This window comes from Saccostrea cucullata, unplaced genomic scaffold, assembly GCF_032062105.1.
Source record: "Saccostrea cucullata isolate Sc308-1 unplaced genomic scaffold, CSIRO_AGI_Scuc_v1 ctg526, whole genome shotgun sequence".
In the NCBI taxonomy this organism is placed as follows: Eukaryota; Metazoa; Mollusca; class Bivalvia; order Ostreida; family Ostreidae; genus Saccostrea; species Saccostrea cuccullata.
The window spans coordinates 32,349-52,777 of NW_026930599.1; the positions used below are offsets into that span (position 1 = coordinate 32,349).

The 20,429-nt window shown below is 33.4% G+C and overlaps 1 protein-coding gene across 2 annotated transcripts in view; it reads left to right on the forward strand.

Moving 5' to 3' along the window:
* The window catches only part of LOC134229231 (hydroxymethylglutaryl-CoA lyase, mitochondrial-like), a 99,916-nt gene that overhangs the window by 9,482 nt on the left and 70,005 nt on the right, over nt 1–20,429 (forward strand). For both annotated transcript variants that reach the window (XM_062710938.1, XM_062710939.1), the window contains exons 2-5: nt 1,341–1,436; nt 1,653–1,711; nt 18,204–18,293; nt 18,385–18,448. In XM_062710938.1, coding sequence (XP_062566922.1) covers nt 1,341–1,436; nt 1,653–1,711; nt 18,204–18,293; nt 18,385–18,448 — 309 coding nt within the window. The remainder of the gene's footprint in view (nt 1–1,340; nt 1,437–1,652; nt 1,712–18,203; nt 18,294–18,384; nt 18,449–20,429) is intronic.

The window sequence follows — 20,429 nt, forward strand, 5'->3', positions numbered from 1 at the left end:
GTGGGGCTATATAGATTATATAGTAAAAAATGAATTATTTCTTTGAAAATTTTCTTCTTTGCTCCTGAGTATTAAATAAACTTACCAAGTACATAGTTATGTTGAATAAGGCTACCTCTTCCAAAATTGTTAATTTAATGGCCCCTGGGTTGGGAGTTCTGACGTAAGGGCAGGGCTTTATTGATTATATAATGAAAATGCATAAATTCTTTAAAACTCTTCTTTTCTGCACCTGAGTATTTAATCAATGAACTATGTACATACATGTAGTTATGAGGAGGAAGGATTTTGAATTTCAGGGTCCCTGGGTTAGGGCTTCTTGTGTTAGGGCGGGGCTCTAATGTTTATACAGTGAAAATGCTTTGAATTCTTTGAAAAATCTTTTCCTTTGTTGTTGGGTATAATGCCAATGATCTTAGTATATATTTCTGACAAAAAACCTGCTTCTTCCAAAAATGGTTAATTTCCTGGCCCCTGGGACAGAAGAGGTTCTTGGGGGGGGGGGGGGTAACATAGTCTGAAATAATTTAATACGAAATCTGCACTTCGTAATTAATCAACAGCATGATGAAATAAATTTTTTTTTAAATTCCAAAATTTTGAAAGATGTGGCCCCAGGGTCAGTGGTTCCTGTGGAATGGGGAGCTCAACTGTGGACCCACCCTAACACAAGAAGCCATGACCCAGGGGCCCTGAAATTCACTAAAAGTGGAAATGCATTTTCTCTTTGTTACTCTGATCTACCTCTGGGTATTAAGTAACCAAAATAAACATGCTGAGTGTATAATTATGATAAGCAATGGTGCCTCTTTCAAAATTGTGAATTTCATGGCCTCTAGTTTAAAACATGAATCAAATTCAATTGTTGGAAAGTTGTCACATGATACGCAGGTGACCTGTAAGGCCCATGGGCCTCTTGTTTTAATTTCCATGAACATTGTTACCTTGGTTAATAAAAACAATTTTCTGTGAAATACTTCAAATATGCCACTCCTCTCACAGTTTTGATCTGATTTCAATATAATTTGGCACACAAGTAGACTACCCTAAGATACACAATTCTTTATATTGGTTTTTGATTTTGATGAACATTAATTGTTGCAGTGGTTACTAAAAATAGAAATTTCTGAAAAAACTTTCAAAATACAGAACCCATTTTTATAATATATTTAAACTTCAATACTGATGTAATTTTTGCTTTTACCTTGCCAGTTGCTCAGGTGAGCGATGTGGCCCCTGGGCCTCTTGTCTTTTTTGGAGGGGGGGGGGGGGGGGGCTATATTACTGAAATATTGAAGTTGACCGACAATATTTACAGATATAATACATCATATTTTTAGATGGCTGACAATTCTGTAGTACTGGAGTCAATCAAGAGGCAGAGGGGAATAGTATATACAGCTTTAACACCAAATCTAAAGGGATTCAAAGATGCAGTGAGTTATTAAATGCATTTCAGTATTTCAAATCTGGCTTAAAGATACATGTGTTAACATGTGTTAATGTTTAAGGTCATCCATTTCTTAAGGTTAATTTTTCAGTAATCATTCTCCAAAATATGTACCCTGTTTGATCATTTCTTGTAGAATTTTGTCTACAAACAATGAACAGGACATAAAACATGAACTCCAGATTACTAACTATTTATTTAGGTTTTAAGTGGTGTCAATGCAGTTGCAATATTTGGAGCAGCATCAGAGACATTCAGCAAGTGAGTATTGACCATTTACTGGTAATCCAATATGTCAACTTCAAGGACATACTAGTATTTCATGACATATTTACAGTCTTCAGTGTGAAGAGTCACTGCTCTAGAGTCGCGAAGTAAGGAGTTGATCCTTATGTCGCGGAATCAAATACCATTGTGAAACTTGGAGACCGGTCCTTCAGATGAGACTGTATAAACTGAGGTCCCGTGTTGAAGTACTAGGTGCTGGCATGAAAAAGATCCCTTCCTGGTCAATGGCCCTGAGTGCCGAGTATAGGACAAAATTTGCAGCTCTCCACTGGAAGTTGTGGCTTCTCCATATGAGTGAAAAATTCTCTATAGGGACTTTAAACAATAAAGAATCAAACAATCAATCAGTGTGAAGTCATATTTTCATGGAGAATAAGGGAAGACTACAGTAATTAGTTACTAAACTTAATAAGTTAGTTCACCTGCCAATTCACCTGTTTGCCTGAAAAAACCTTAACATTTCCCATAACATCTGAATGCAATCAAATTTATTATGTTTATTTCTTGTGATAGACCTTTCCTTATTTACAGTTTATTTGATTTCTTATGGTTGACCTTGGAGTTTTACCTTCTTTTGCAAAATTAGTCAAAATGTAGCTTAGCCATAATTTATACTTGTTATTTATGCTTTCTGTGTCCAGATTCTTTTATTTTGACTTTTAGAGTTTAACCTACTTTTGACAAAATTGAAGCTTGACTATAACTATTGAATAATTGATGCTAGGACTTTCATATTTCTCATAGATTTCATGTGCCAAGATCTTTTGGTACCAATTAACTCGACTCTAACTTTCAAACACAATCTTCTCTTGAAAACTTTTATCTTTGCCATAATTTCTGAATGGTTAGTCAAGGGTTTTCATATTTAGGGCTTTTCGCTTTCTGCGAAAAGACCTATTGTTTTCGTCTTGTTTTATTATTATTATTATTATTATTATTATTATTATACTTAACACTTTTATTTAAAGGATTTAAAGAAAACCGCTAGACATATGTAATTTAAAACAAAACCATTTAACGGAACATCTAAAAGTCTCCCATAAGTAAGGTTTTGTACTTCCGGAAACGTCACTTCCGGTAACTATAAGTCAAAAACTGCATTTTCTTTAAAGCCTGAAATGTTCCTCATTTTACATGAAATTTTTTTCAAATTTTAGGAATGTATTCCTCAAAGTAATATCTACAAAAAAGTCATCATAAGTCTTTTTGCACATATCGTATATTTTTGTGTTATAGGGCTCCAAAGTTAAGAAAAGGGGGGATTGAAATTAAAAAAATTGTAAACAATGTAGGAAATTTATTTTGAGGATTATATATTGTTTATCAAAGTAATTAAAGGCTGTAATGTAAGTTTCAAGTCCACCAGACCAGAACTTCCGGTTATACGAGGCTTTGAAATTGTCTATGGGAGTTTCTATAGTAAAAAAAAAATCTTTTGTCTTCCATTATCTCAAAAGGAGAGCAAGCAATTCTTGTAATATTTACAGGGAATAATTGATTTATTAAGTCTTCAGGTGAAAAGGTTAAAAATTAAATCCCTAAAAATTAGGGACTTTTAGGGGTCAACTCTTAAAATCGTTTTTGCCCTGTAACTTTTTTATTTGTCAACCAATCTTCAAACTGATTTCAGTTTTGAGTTAAGCATAAAAAGTACAATTTAAAAATTATGGGCCGTGGGGTCACTTTTTGACCCCTTAAAGGACTTTTTAAGACCTGAAATTTTGTATTTTTGAGTAATTTAAAAAAGAATGATGCAAGAGTTATCTCCCTTTGTTAAACTGTTTGGAATCTTATGTGCTCTCTATGTTTCAATTTTGGTATCGATATGTAGAGTACTTCCGGTTTTATGAGGACCTTAAATTTGCCTATGGAGATTTCTATGTTAAATTTGAAATCATACAATGTCCATTATTTTTTTTAAAAAAGCAAGCAAGTCTCATAATATTTCACATGAAAAACTACTTTAGCATTGCCTTTCGGTGCTTAGGTCATGAAAATAAAATTTCTTAAAATAAAAAGGATTTTAGGGGTCAGTACAGAAATTAGTTTTTTAAGGTCTTCCGTCTTCAAGGAAGACCTTATAGTGATTCTACTGTTTCTTATTAAGGTCTTCCGTCTTCACGGAAGACCTTATAGTGATTCTATTGTTTCTTATTATTATTATTATTATTTTTCAGTACACCAAATTTTGTGCACGCGATTTCTCGAAGACTACTGGGTGGATTTTAATGAAATTTACAGAAATTATGTGTTGTTAACTGAAGTTATTTTTTCCGAGAGATTTTTTGAAAATTTTCTTCTGGTGCCAAGTTACGGGACATTTTCTGAATTTAAAATGACATTTTGTCTACGGTTAATCTCAAGAATGGTAGAAGATATAAATGTGAAACTTTCAGGGATTATAGATCGTGATATTTGCTATCCAGGACGCGACCTTTCGTTCGTCGTCAGTACTTCCGGTCGTTAGGACAAGCGAATTAAAAAAAATGTATTTTCTAACTTTTTTGTTTTTCAATATTTTTCATTTATTTTTGGAATCTTAATAGAGACCCTTCCATTGATGCTTACTATATAATTTTTTTGAATATTTATAAATATAAACTCTAGATATAAGCATTTGAAAATCTGAAGCGAGTCCAATATGGCGGCTGTCTCTGTCCACTCCGACATTTCGCAATAGGGGTTTATGGAGGCAGCCGAGCATTTGCTTGAACGAAAGTAACATAAGTATAAATGAAATATAAAGGTATACTTTGATTGTCACGTCGTACTTACGTAACAAACTTAAATTTAATCCAAGATCTTCTCAAACGTCTTCTATAATTGGTTTTGGTTAGTTGTCAAAGAAAGAAAGGACTAAAAGTGCAAATGAAATACGAAATCCAGTATTTTTGTTTTGCACGACGGAAAAACAGATCGTATATCATAGTTATAAGAAATAGTTTTTCAAGAAACAATATCGATGTATATCTGAAGTATAAAGCTTAACTATTGTTTTCCCATGCACACTTGTGTCAGATTATACAAACAGAAGAGAAAAATAAGAAAATCATATTTTAATAGATCGTTTAATGGAGTTTATATTTACATTCTTTTCTCAAAGATATTTAAAGCTATTGAACATAAATGGTATCTGGTTCCTTGACCGTCGTAGGGCGAGACATTTGAGGTTTTTCAGCGAACCATTTCTACCTTTTCAGTAAGGTGTAACTAATCGGGATAGTTCACTTTGGGGATAAACGGGAAATTAAAAATAGTTTAAAATGATAACTATTTCACGTCTTTAGTGTTACTTACCTATATACGATATAGAATATGTACAATGTGTGAAATATACTGTCTAAACCTCGAAATTTAGGCTATAAGAACGTTCTTTTTTTCTTAATTTCATTGAAGCTATGACACCTATTTAATGGAACATTCCAAAGAAAAGGCGCGAAGATTTACTCGTGGCGTTTGGCGCGAAATTATGGATAGTGGCGCGCCTTTTAAAGTTCTTAGACAGGTGTATTGTTGAAGAAGTATATACAAAAACATTCTGAGCAGTTAACCAATAGCGTAATTTAAGCGCGTTCGGAATAAAAGAGAAAAAAAGCGCATTGGATTTTCACGCTGGCGACCTGGATTCAATCCTCTTTGTGGCAATTTTTTTTTATCACTTTTCAGCTCGATTTTAGAGGGGTTTTTTTTCCTGAATCGGACGGAAGACCTCTCATTGCTTGCAACGAGATCGTTTCTAGTTATTATTATTTTTCCGTACATCTAATTTTGTGCACGCGATTTCTCAAAGACTACTGGACGGATTTTCATGAATTTTGCAGGAATAATGTGTTATTATCTGAAGTTATTTTATTCGAGAGATTTTTTGAAAACTCTTTTCTGGTGCCAAGTTACGGACACTTTTCTGATTTTAAAATGACATTTTGTCCGGGGTTAATCTCAAGAACGGCAAAAGATATCACTGTGAAACTTTCAGGGATTATAGATCGTGATAAGTACTATCCAGGAAGCGATCTTTTGTTCGTCGTCTCTACTTCCGGTCGTTACCATATGCGAATTTAAAAAGTCGAATTTTCTAACTTTTTTGTTTTTCAATATTTTTTAATTATTTTCGTATGGTTAATAGACACTCTTTTAATTAGGCTAAATATATAATTTGTTTGTAAATTGATGAATCCAAACTCGAGATATAAACATTTGAAAATCTGAAGCGGGTCCAAAATGGCGGCTGTCTCTGTCAACTCCGACATTTCGCAATAGGGGTTTACGGAGGCAGCCGAGTGTTTGTTTGAACGAAGGTAACATAAGGATAAATGAAATATAAATGAATACGTTGATTGTCACGTAGTAATTACGTTACAGTTCTGTGTCAAACTGAAGATTTATTCCAGGGTCTTCTCAAACGTCTTCTATAATTGGTTTTGGCTGGTGCTCAAAGTAGAAAAAGAACAGACTAAATGTGCAAATGAGATAAGATACCTACAATCATTTGTTTTGCACGACGGAAAAACGGATCTTAAATCATAGTTATAGGTAATAGTTTATCAAGAAACAATATCGATGTATAAAGTAAGTATAAAACTTAACCACTGTTTTTCCCATGCACTTTTGTGTCATATTAAACTAATACAAAAGACAAGAAAAAAAAAAAGAAAGAAAGAAAACCATTTTTGAATAAGATCGCTTTATGAAGTTTATAAATACATTATTTTCTCAAAGATCTGATGCAAGTTATTGAACATGAATGCTGTCCAATTCATTGACCGTCGTAGGGTGAGGTAAGTTTTTTGGCGAAGCATTTTCAACCTTTTCATGAAAGTGTAACTAATAGGAACGTTCTTTTTTAATTTTATTCAAGCTATCACACCTTTTTAATAGAACATTCCAAAGAAAAAGCTTAACTCGTGGCATTTGGCGCGAAATTATGAATAGTGATCGGCCTTTCATAATTCTAAGACAGATGCACTGTTGCAGAAGTATATACAAGTAGACTTAGACCAGTGGTTCCAATAGCGTAGTTACTGTCAGAATTTAGCGCGTTGGATTTTCATGCTTGTTATTTGTTTGTTGAGTTCAACCCCCCTTGTTTCCAAAATTTTCGATTTACTTTTTCAGCTCGAGTTTACGTTTTTAGCTCTACTGGTCAGGGACCAGAAGAGCTTATGCGATAGTAATGCGTCCGGCGTCCGTCTGTCTGTAAACAATTTTTCAAAATGCTCCTCCTCCTACAGTTTTGGTCTGATTTCATTATAACTTGGCACACAAATAGACTGCACTAAGATACATAATTCTATATATCGGTTTTTAATTTCGATGAACGGTGTTGCCTTGGTTACTAAAAATAGAAATTTCTGTGAAATTCTTTCAAAATGCTACTCCTCCTACAGTTTTGGTCTGATTTGACTATAACTTGGCACATAAGTAGACTACACAAAGATACATAATTCTGTGTATCGGTTTTTAATTTCGATGAACGGTGTTGCCGTGGTTACTAAATATAGAAATTTCTGTGAAATTCTTTCAAAATGCTACTCCTACTACAGTTTTGGACTGATTTCAATATAACTTGGCACTCAAGTAGACTACACATAATTCTATATATCGGTTTTTGATTTCATTGAAGGGTGTTGCTGTGGTTACTAAAAATAGAAATTTCTGTGAAATTCTTTCAAAATGCTACTCCTCCTACAGTTTTGGTCCGATTTCAATATAACTTGGCACACAAGTTGACTACACTAAGATACATAATTCTGTTTATGGGTTTTTGATTTCGATGAACAGTGTTGCTGTGGTTACTAAAAATAGAAAGTTCTGTGAAATTCTTTCAAAATGCTACGTCTCTTACAGTTTTAGACTGATTTCAATGTAAGTTGGCACACAAGTAGACTACACTAAGATACACAATTCTATGTATCGGTTTTTGACTTCGATGAACATTATTGCCTTGATAATTTCTGTTTAATACTCTAAAAATAGCACTCAACTACAGTTTTAGTCTGATTATAATATAATGTGGCATGCAAGAAGACTACACTAAGAACATAAAGAGACTTAATCAAGGATCATTATTCAATTTTTTTGTTGCTGTAAAGTTTCAGTTCCCAACTGCTTTAGTATTTTTCTCTTCCTAATTTGCTATAAGTACAAACCAGTAGAGCTTCAGTCTCGACAGAGACTTCTGGTTTTTCAGAATCGGACGGAAGACCTCTCGTTGCTCGCAATGAGATCATATCTAGTTCGACGCCGTAGTATTAAAAGGTCGTGTGTAAACTTTTTTGGAGTTTCAAAATTTGACGTAAATGACAAAAAACTGTTTAGAGCAAAAAATAAAATGCATATTCTTTGGTTGTTTGATAAATCGTATGAAAGACCCTATTAAATAATAAATGTGATTATTTTGTATAGTTTTTAACAAAGTTTAAAGGAAAATAAAGCAAAAATAATTGAAAATACTTTATAAGATTTATAATTACTTCTGCTAAGGTTAAAATGAAAGTCTTAACTGGTACTTACGACCTTATTTAACTTTACAGGCAAGGTTTCTCCTGCTTTGTACAGGGTTGTATGTACCACTTACGACCTTTTATAATCATTTTTCTATTAATAATATTATGATTATTAGATTATTCTACTCATATCATTTTGATAAAAGAATGACATCTTTTAACGTAAAATATCAATATGGAATAATAGATGTTTGAATAATTTACATACATATCCTTAGTAATATCCCATCATTTGCATATTTCATACAACTATTTTTATCTTAATATGGAAGACTGATTTCTATTTATCCCAAAAATTGGACCTGGAATTCCTTTTTAAACTTATTCTATATTTTCTCTTAATTTAACTTTAGATAAATGAATGATTATTTTCTCCCAAGAACATGGAGACAGTGAGTAGATAACTTGTACCCGCAATAACATCATACAAAATACATTAAAGCAAGTTGTTGAAATGTTTGTTTGAACTAAACTGATAACAACAGCAAAATGAAAAATGATAAAAACCATGTCTACAAAGTGTATTTGTTTTACATAATTGAAATTATAATCGCTAGAAATGGTATAATTATCATTCTAAACAAAATTTGACATTTTATATTATAACATCAAAGAATGTTATCTCTTAGATTAACAATCATATGAAATTGTATTGCAACAAAAACAATGTAAGAATTCAACTCTAACAAACATGCAACTCTTGAATAAAATTGAAGGAAGAGGCAGCTCCCCCACAAAAATGTAACAATTAATGTATTAACCGGGTAATTAAAAATTTTAACAATAATAAACCAAAATCTTACATAGTTTAACAATATCCGCATTTTAATGGGGGAAAAAATCTAAATTAAAAAAACACTTTGAAATCAGTCACTGACAAATGTGCTAGATGCGTCTAGGACAGGGACATTTTAATTGTCAATGTCAGATTCATCAGAACCGTTCGGTTCTGGCAAGGCATCTGTATCTCCTTCATGCGGTAAAGCCTTGAAGAAATCCTGGTGAGCACGTGGAATCAAACCTCTTTGACAGAGTGTTTGAAGATCTTTATATTTTGCCTCAGAAATTGGAATTCTGTGGGTGTACAGTGGTTTCAGTGGATACTGATGCAACTGCATACAATCAACCTTACTTCTTCTTTTTCTTCCTTGTAAGGGCATTGCTCGAAACTCATCATCAAACTCATACTTGAAGTAAATTGTGTCTGGGTTTTCTTTCTTGTATTGGAAAACATGAATTTTATTCCAATGCACATTTTCTCCTGTGGAATCCTTTCTGCGATTGCAGCTCACCACCCTCTGCGCACACTCTTTAAAATCCAACACCATTTCATTGCCGAGTTCCTTTACCTGGTACTTTGGATCTTTGCGCTTGGCATTTTTAATCGCTGTGATCCAGTCAGATGTGGTGAATATTTCTGATTTCTTTGTTGCACATTCTATTGTGGCATGCACACTGTCCCCCTCCATTTGAGAGTGACCACGCTCGAAATAGTAATGAGTCAGGACATTTATAGGAAGATTAACAACAGTGTACAAACACATGGTGCTGAATTGTAAGTTCCGTTGTTGTCCAGTACAACTGTCGGAAAAGTATACAATTTCTTCCTTTGGCCCCACACTCTTGTTAAATAGAAACAAACATGTTGCAATTTCACAACTTCCTCTTTTGGCATCTGTTTCGTTCCAGATATTACAGACAACAGATTTAGAATTCATATCATAAATTGTAAAATTGTAGGTGGCCAACTTTCTAGAGTAGTAGGCATCAGATACAAAAATTTGCGGTGTAATAAGAACCTTTTGTAGATCAAAATTCAAAACCATAACTTGATCATTAGCTCTTAACTTATCAGCCTGTTTCTGTGCTCTGGCATTTTCTTTTCTCTTTAAGTGTTTCTTGTGCTCTTCAGATGATGCCTCCTTTTCTGAATCAGGTAACAGTTTATAAGCTTCACAAATGGTGCACAGATCTTTTTTCGGCTTATGAAAGCCCAAATTAAATTCTTCCCCAAATATTCTATCATACAGCCAAAATTTCTTTGGTCCCATTCCATCTTCTGAACATTTTTCCCGATAAAGTTCGTACATTTTTGATATAGATAAATCTTTCGAGAGATATTTTCTTTGAGTGTTTTTTCTACAATAATGTGAGCTTACAGTTGGGAAAGACCGTATGTGTTCCCGAATGTACTCTTTGTCTTCCTGAGTAAACTTTGAGTACCCTTTCTTCCTCCCTCTTCTATCTGCCATGCCATTATTCTCCTGTCGTCCCAAGGTATACTGAACAGTGCGCTCTCCTAATCCAAGCGTACACAGAAAGGTCTTCTTGCATACTTGCACTCGATTGTCTCCTCGATCTGTGAAGAAGTACTGTAGAGTCTTTTTTCTCCTTGACTCTGTCATTGTCGTCCTCCGACGTTTATCTGTCTTTATAACGTTTTCCTTGATGTAACTCCGTTGCTTTTCATAATTCAAGTGCCAAAACTTCGTGAAGATCAATCTTTGATCCTCTTCATTAAAATTTTGAGAACATTTGAATTTACACTTGCAAGAGATTTGTTTCATTGTTGTTTTTTTATTGAAACATTTTTTCCTTCAGATGACACATAACTCTCTCCTGCATTACGTCTTCTTTTTCGGATGTTCTGTTTCCATTTTTCAACGTTTTTCTTCTTCTACGAGACTGTCTAAACACTATTTCTTCTTCAGACTCTGTTACTTCTTCACTTATTTCTGTATCCGTTGTATCCGTTTCCTCTTGTGTCGTACTTGTGTCTGTTGTATTGAAGCTTTCTTTTGGCGTTGAATTAACTTCAATTTCAGGAGTCTCGTAACTAGTGCTACATATCTCATATACAAATTGATCTTCTACTTCCGGAAAGTCGAAGCTAATATCATTTTCAAACAAAGGCATCAAAACTTCAATATTCGCACTTCCGTCATTTGAAATTGCAAAGGTCCCTGTTGCATCACATGCCTCTTGTTCACAAATATTATTGTTTTTGTCATTTGCGCTCTGCAAGCTCCCTTGTTTCTCTGCCCTCTTTGATATACTCTGATCCTCTTGCCTCTGCAATATCTGTTGATCTTCAGATCTCTTTGATATACTCTGATCCTCTTCCCTCTGCAACATCTGTTGATCTTCAGATCTCTTTGACATACCCCGATCTTCTGCCCTCTGCAACATGTGTTGATCTTCAGTCCTCTTTGACATACCCCGATCTTCTGCCCTCTGCATTATCTGTTGATCTTCAGTCCTCCTTGACATACCCCGATCTTCTGCCCTCTGCATTATCTGTTGATCTTCAGTCCTCTTTGACATACCCCGATCTTCTGCCCTCTGCATTATCTGTTGATCTTCAGATCTCTTTGACATACCCCAATCTTCTGCCCTCTGCAACATCTGTTGATCTTCAGCCCTCTTTGACATACCCTGATCTTCTGCCCTCTGAAAGATCTCATCCTCTTTCCTCTGCAAAAAGTCCTTATCTTCTGTCCTCCGCAACTTCTCCCGATCCTTTTCCATCTGTAGCCTCATATGACCTTCTGTCTCTATTAACGTTTTCTGACCCTCTTCCATCAACAACTTCTCCTGCTCCTCTATACTCTTAAGTCCAATCTGATCTTTTGTCTTCTGAGACCCCTCTTGATCTTTTGCCTGTTTGGGATTTCTGTCTAGGCTTGTTTTATGTTTTATGTTTTCTTTTTTGTGTTCATTTTCTTTGCTGATATTTTCATCAGTGTTACTGTTGATAATATCTGAACATTTTATTTTGTTCTTAATGTTGATTAGTGGTACATTGTCTTCTAATTCACTAGTTTCTATTTTGTTAGAAATATTTTTTGTTTTCTTAAGAACAATATTAATCAGAGGTACATTGTCATCGTCATCATCAATTACTGTGTTTTGTTCTTGAATTTTTTTGGCCAAAGCGCATAAAGTGATATCTTCATCATTATCACTTTCCATGATTATTTTTGTGCTCTTTTAGATGAAACTGAATTTCTTCATTAAGTTTTTTCTGCTTCAAAGTGATAATATCAAGTCTGTCTTTTACATTGAGAAGATGGGTTGCCCAAAGTCCCTTCACGTACTCTGGGGCCTGTTTTTCAAATACCTCCTTTTTTAAGGATCTGCAAATTCTTGAGTATATTTCACTCTGTTTGATTTCTTCACTTTCCAATAAAACAAGATCTTTTTTAACTGTTTTACAAAACATGCACTCCAAACCTGTAACAAATACAAAAATAATCAGTTTTTTTTAAATAGATGTATAGATATAAGTACATTTCATTGAACATATTTGCTAATTAATTCAAATCAAAATTCAACCTTGTCATTTAATTTAAATTTCAAAATGCATGTTTTTAATTTTTATTATGCAATTTATGTGTATTTTAACACATGTATATGCATATATGCTTAATCTGATTACAAATGTTTGATTTTCTTGAGAATAACAACAAAATGAAACCTACAATTTTATTCAAAATTTAATTTATGCAAGCAGTGTTTAGAGAAAAAAAAGTGGTACAAAAAATACTTTGATACAGAAATAAAAGGTTGTATCTGCATTGAATCCTTTAATAACCGATGTGGCAATAATTTTTAACTTTAAAATAATATTTTTTTAAAAAGTTTGTTTGCATATAAAAATTATCTTTATTTTTACATTTTCCCACTTTATAACATATTAATCTATGAGAGTAATGACTGATCTTTCAGCAGGTAACTTTCTTTCAAATTAACTTCATAAAAGGTCGTATGTGGATGGCAATAAAATAAGATTTATTATTATTCTGTTTTATTTTGAGTAAAATATAATATGTTTTCAAAGCATCTATTCAAAGTTATTTTAAATGCAATTAAAAGACAATCAAAATAAGTATAGTCTTACCGTTTTCCATCACTTCCAAGTCATCAGATCTGCAGGCATGTCAGTTTGCTTGATGCTGAACAGTTTTGTTAAAAGGTCGTAAGTGTCACATAAGACTTTTTAGGGAGATAAAATACATGACGTAATGTGAGAGAAAGGTTGTAAGTGGTAGATAAAAAATCCTTCCTTATCTGTCTGCTTTAGATACGACCAAGATGTTTTTACGTGTTACTATGGAAACTGAACTCTGATTAAAGTAAATTTTATATCAGTTTGTCTATAAAACATTAATTTTTTGGAATCTGCAAAAAAGCTATTTTTGTCGTAACTACCACTTACGACATTTTAATACTACGGCGTCGAGTTGTTTATTACTTTTTTATTTGTCCATAGATCTTCAAAGTGATTTCGGTTTTGAGTTAAGCATAAAAAGAACAATTTTAAAATTTTGGGCCGTGGGGTCACTTTAACCCCTTAAAGGACTTTTAGAGAACTGAAATTTTGTATTTTCAAGTATTTTCAAAAATAGTTGTGCAAGAGTTATCTCCCTTTGTCAACCTGTTTGGAGTCTAATATGCTCTCTATGTTTCAATTTTTGTATGCATATGAGGTGTACTTCCGGTTTTATAAGTACCTTAAAATTGCCTATGGAGATTTCTATGTTAAATTTGAAATCATGATTGTTCCATTATCTCAAAAGGTAGGCAAGCAATTCTTGTGAAATTTCATATGAATACTGACTCTAGCATTGTCTCCAGGTGCTAAGGTCATGAAAATAAAAATCCCTAAAATAGAAAGCTTTTTCTCTGTAACATTTTTAATACTCAACCAATCTTCAAACTAATTTTGAAATTACATCAAGTATAAAGAGTACACTTTAACAATTATGGGCCGTGGGGTAACTTTTTGACCCCTTATAGGAGTTTTAGTGGATTGAAAAACAGTACATTTTCGAATCTGTTTAATATTCACAAAAGAGTTATGTCTCTTTGAGTAGACACTGATGTACAAAGAGAATTGTTATGTTTCCAATCAAATATTGATCTCAAAAGAACTTTTGCAATATTGTATTATAAGATTTTTTTACAGTGTAATATTGATTTTTCTTTTAAGATTATTATACCCCCCGCAAACGAAGTTTGGGGGGGTATATAGGAATCACCTTGTCCGTCTGTCTGTGCAATCGTGTCCGGTCCATATCTTTCTTACGGAGGGACATTAGAATCTACTACTCCACATTAAGATTGCTCATAACCTAAGGGTGTGTCATGACCTTGACCCAAGGTCATTTGGGGAAGTTCAAGGTCACTGGAAGAAAAATTTCATAATTCGTGTCCGGTCCATATCTTTCTTATGGATAAACTTGGTAGGTTCTCATTTCACACAAAGATTGCCCATGACCCAAGGGTGTGTCATGACCTTGACCCAAGGTCATTTGGGGAAGTTCAAGGTCACTGGGAGAAAAATTTCAAAATTTATGTTTGACACATATCTTTTATGGATAAGCTTGGTAGGTTCTCATTTCACACAAAGATTGCCCATGACCCAAGGGTGTGTCATGACCTTGACCCAAGGTCATTTGGGGAAGTTCAAGGTCACTGGAAGAAAAATTTCATAATTCGTGTCCGGTCTATATCTTTCTTATGGATAAACTTGGTAGGTTTTCATTTCACATAAAGATTGCCCATGACCCAAGGGTGTGTCATGACCTTGACCCAAGGTCATGTGGGGAAGTTCAAGGTCACTGGTAGAAAAATTTAATAATTCGTGTCCGGTCCATATCTTTCTTAAGGATAAACTTGGTAGGTTTTCATTTCATACAAAGATTACCCATGACCCAAGGGTGTGTCATGACCTTGACCCAAGGTCATGTGGGGAAGTTCAAGGTCACTAGTAGAAAAATTTAATAATTCGTGTCCGGTCCATATCTTTCTTATGGATAAACTTGGTAGGTTCTTATTTCACTCAAAGATTGCCCATGACCCAAGGGTGTGTCATGACCTTGACCCAAAGTCATTTGGGGAAGTTCAAGGTCACTGGAAGAAAAATTTTATAATTCGTGTTTGATACATATCTTTATTATACAAAAACTTACTTCTGAAAAACCCAGCGGGGGTATTTTGTCCCGATTGGACAGTTCTAGTTTATTTTAAGGGGTCGAAAAGCCCTCCGTTTTTGTTGAACGACAAAAATAAGGTCTAGTTCATATGTGTGTTCCTTATGATAACATTTTTCTTTGGATACCAATTTTTATGCCCCACCATGAATATGGCAGGGGCTTTAAGTGTTTGTCATGTCCGTCTTCCGTCATTCTGTCCTTCTATCTGTCCTTCCATCACACTTTGCGACTTTGCATTTAGCTCAGTTCAAAGCTCAGTTTCAAAGAAATTATCCAAGATATTTTCATCAAACTTTGTATGTTGATAGATCATTGATGAGAGCTATGCAACTGCATCAACATTTTTTTACGTTACGTAATTGCGCATTCCGGTTTACATGTATTTTTGTGAAAGCTTTGAACACACACAAAAAATATTTTTGACTTTGACCTCAATTTTCTTAAATTAGTTTTTAGCCCAGTTTTAAAGAAACCATTCAAGATGGTGTTCTCAAACTTCACATATTGAAACATTCTGATGAGAGCTATGCAACTGCATCAACTTTTTTGACCTTGACCTTTCCTTTGACCTTGACCACACATTTGTTAAATTAGTGTTTAGCTCAGTTTTAAAGAAATCATCCAAGATATTTTTTTCAAACTTCATGTACGGATACATACTGATGAGAGCTATTTAAATGCATCAACATTTTTGACTTTGACCTTTCCTTTGACCTTGACCTCACTTTTCTTCTCTTAAATAAGTGTTTAGCTCAGTTTTAAACATACCATTCAAAATGGTGTTATCAAACTTCTTATGTTGATACATACTGATGAGAGCTATGCAACTGCATCAACTTTTTTTTTAGGGATGTCAAAATTGTCAGTAATGGATATTCGAATATTAGATGGAAGTATTCAAATATATTCGAATATTCGATAAAATAAATACATTTTCATTATAAAATATATGTATTCAATCTCCTGTCAAGCAGTATAGGTTTTATGCCATTATTTTAGAATAAGAACTCATGTAGAGTTTGGTAAATGCACCTCAATTATTATTTTTTTTTCTCTAATTATCAATTATATGAAGAGTTTACATCCAAAATGTAATTTTTTCTTTGAAAATTCAAAAGGTTCTCTAGTATATTTCAGATTAATTGATCAGATTAATTAATTCGTCTTACAAAAGTATACACTGATAACTCCTATAAATATACCAAGCAGAAGAATTATCGAACAGAAAAATATTAAAAGCAATTAATTTTGGCTTATTAATTTCATGATAATGATTTTAATGATATTCATATAAACAAGGGATCCATATAAAACTGTGTCCTTATAACAATACAAGCTGATTGTACAGCTTGATTAATGCTTGTACACTTTAAAACGAATATTTGAATCATAAATCTATATTCGAATATCAACTCATCGAATGAATATTCAAATATTCGTTGACATCCCTACTTTTTTTACCTTGACCTTTCCTTGACCTTGACCACACTTTTCTTGAATTAGTGTTTAGCTCAGTTTTAAAAAAACCATCCAAGAAATTTTTATCAAACTTCATATTCTGATACATACTGATGTCAGCAATTCAACTGCATTAGTTTTCTAGATATTCTGATCAAATGTCATAAAAATTTTCTCAAGTTGTATTACTAATATACTGTAAATTCCTAAATATACGTGTGGAATTAATTATCGCGTAATTTCGCGAGAAGCACCACACGCAAAAAAAAATTACTCGCCTTTATTTTTATGTTGCAGAAATCTTTGTAAAATCCCTCGATCAACCGTCCATTCGCGAATTATTATTCTCGTGATTTGACATTGAAGAGCCCATTTGCGATAATAAGTACTCGCGAAAAATAAGTAATCTACAGTACCTTCGATGGGGCATTCATGTCCTATGGACATATTTCTGAAATTTGACACACTTATAAAAAAATTAATCTGAAGCATTCATCATTTGTCACAAAAACATCCAGTTCCTCAAATAACCTATTGCTATCAGATCTGTGTTCATTTTAATGTACTATACCTTAACACTGGAACATTTTCAGGTACATGTATTTTCTGATACTGCTGATCCAGTTTCATCCAACTTTGTAGGCCCCTAGGGTTTGATGAAAAGAAGGATAACTCATTATCATAATTTTGTTTACACCAGGTCCGAGGAAGCTTACTGTTTTTTGGAATATCAAGTTTTAGCATTTTCCAAGTGTTCCTTCGCTGTCAGTGGAACCCAGTGGTTTTAAAATTGTAGAATATTATATAAGTGAAATTTTTAATAACAAAAAGCCATAGGGCTTTAACTGTCACCTGAGTACAACAATTTAGAGGATCTTTAAACTAAGATAAATGAAGCTTTGTTGCTCAAAAGCAAGAAAAATAGTTTTGTTAGGATCAAAAAAATAATTGATCAAGTATATATTTGTCCCCAATTTATCACTATTTCAATGAAACTATTAACGATTAAATATCTATTATTTAACCACCTATTATTACCTCTCACATTGTATCATACTGTAGATTCCTAATTATTAGCGAGGAATTTATTATCGCGTTATTTCGCGAGAGGCAGTAAATGTGAAATTAAGTTACTCGCTTTTATTTTTATGGTGCTAAATTCCATGTATATTCTCCTAATCAATCGTTCATTCGTGAATACTGTAGACGTACTTTTTTCCACGGGGTCATAATTCCGTGGAATCTCAATTTCTGTTTAATCCGCAGGAAAAAAATTACCCGGATTTCCTAAACTGTCATATTGAATAGGCTTGGACAAATTTCTGTGATAAATTTGTGACCGCATACATAGTGTAAATTAATACCATGCAGAAAAAAGTACTTCTACAGTAATCATTCTCGCGATTTGACGTTAAAGAGCTATTTCGCGATAATAAGTACTCGCGTAAAATAAGGAATCTACAGTATGCCCTTAAATGAAAAATCTGTCTTAATTTCTTGTAGGAAAAATATAAATTGCAGTATATCTGAGAGCTTACAGAGATTTGAAGAACTCATGCAAGCTGCCAAAGAAATCCAAATGCCAGTAAGAGGGTTGGTGTTCAATATTTATCATCTATTACATCATGTCAGTTGAAATCACACAAGCTTTTACAAAAGAGTATTTTGTTTTGAACTAATTTAGATATGTCTCATGCGTTCTTGGATGTCCATATGAAAGAAACATCTCCCCAGAAAAAGTTGCAGAGGTAAGTTTTATTTTGCCGACAAAATATATTCAATATACAGTAAAACTTGCTGAATCTGGATGTTGTGCAGTCATGCATGTTGTTCTATCCAACATAAATTCTGGATCTTGCCTTGCCTATTCTGTAAACCTGCCACTATTTAAAGAACCTGTAATTACTGGGTAGTGCAAATTTTCTCTTCTAATCCACTACTTATTTTTACCTGTGCCCTCTGGTTTTTAGGGAGGTCTTAGGCATTGGATATTTACTGTTTATAGTCCCATAGAAAATCTTTTAAAAATCTCTTAAAAATTTTTATGTATGGATATGTGTATCGTCCTCACACAGAATCTATATTATCAATATCTCAATATATCATCCCAGCCCTACTAAGTAGTTCAATGACTTGTGGAATTAAATATTGTTTCATAAAAGTTCATCTTTTCAAAAAACTTGAAATTTAGCAAATTAACATATGTACTCATTTTACCAGTTACAAATAAGCCAATGAGTTCTGAATACCCTAGAGGTTCCCATGCAATTCGTCCCTGAATTAAAATATCAGTCCCACACATTATCCATTGACATGCCTGGGAAAAGTTTAAGTAATTGCTTACAAGTTAGTTAATGGTATTTCTAAAGGATATTAAAGAAAGAGGAGGTATTTTGGTTTGAACATATTATATTGTATAATACTATACAAATGGTATCAGGGTCGACAAAATGCATTTTGCCTGAGAACACAGTCAATAAATGTATTGTTATACCTTTTATTTTATTTTTTTACATGCAGTCCCTGAAACGTTCTACTTTCCCATTTTTCTGTTCATTCACCGTTGGTTCAGGGTGCGTTCACCGTAGGTTCAGCGTGTGTTCACCGTTTGCTCTCCGCTCACAGTTTTGCGTTCACTGTTTACCGTGTGCTCGCATTCACCATTCACAAAACGTTCACTGTTCGCTCTTTATTCCGTTTTACTTTGCGTTCACCTTGCATTCACCGTTCACTTATCGTTCAGTTTTCATTGTCATTCGGAATTTTGAAGTGAAAGGACTTTTCTTTTTGATGGTAAGGATTTAATTAATTTTTTAATTAAATAACTAAGATATCATGTTTGAAGAATAATTATTTCATTGCAAAAAGTATCTACTATATTTATATTTCTATTATTATAACTTAGCTGTTACTTTATCCATGAAATTTCCCTGGAAAATAATCCATTTTGTACGTACATGTATGTAGAACGATGCTAAAATATTAAATTTAAATAAGGGCAATGTACAAATGCTTCAAGCATGGCAACATTTTGTTGTAATGTAAAAGACAACAATTCGTGATAACAATCCAGTCCAAGTCTTTTACAAGACAAGAATACACACACAAAATGATAATTCTAACACGCATTTAAAAAAAAAATGCACGAAAACATATTAGAACTACATGTAGGTCTGAGAATTATGAACAGTACTGCAGATATTCAGTTAATTAAATTTCTTTACAGCTAATTATGTTCCCCAAACGAAGTTGGGGAACATATTGTTTTTACTCTGTTTCTTCTTATTATTATTATTATTTTTCTTCTTCTTCTTCCTGGGTACTTTTTTGTCCGGGAATGATCTTGTAAACTGTTCGTCCGATGTAGGTAAAACCTTTTTTGGGTCAGTAGACATGTTATGTTAATTTGCGGAATCAAGGTCATTTTGCGCGCACGTGCTTGCAAGAGCGCGCACGTGCAACACGTGAAATGACCAATATAATGGATATTGCCGTAACTTTTCTATTTTTTGATGAAATTTTTTGAAACTCATAATGTAAGGATACATTGGTAGTATAGACAAGCTGGCATGGTCAAAATAGCAAGAACTCACGCGCATGCACGTGCGCTTCGCTCTGATTGGCTGAAACTAAAGTCTCAATATCTTTCTTGTTTCTTGTCATAATCCTTTGAAATTTTGAACATAGTCCTACATAATGAAGATCTACAGCATGATATATAAGAATTTT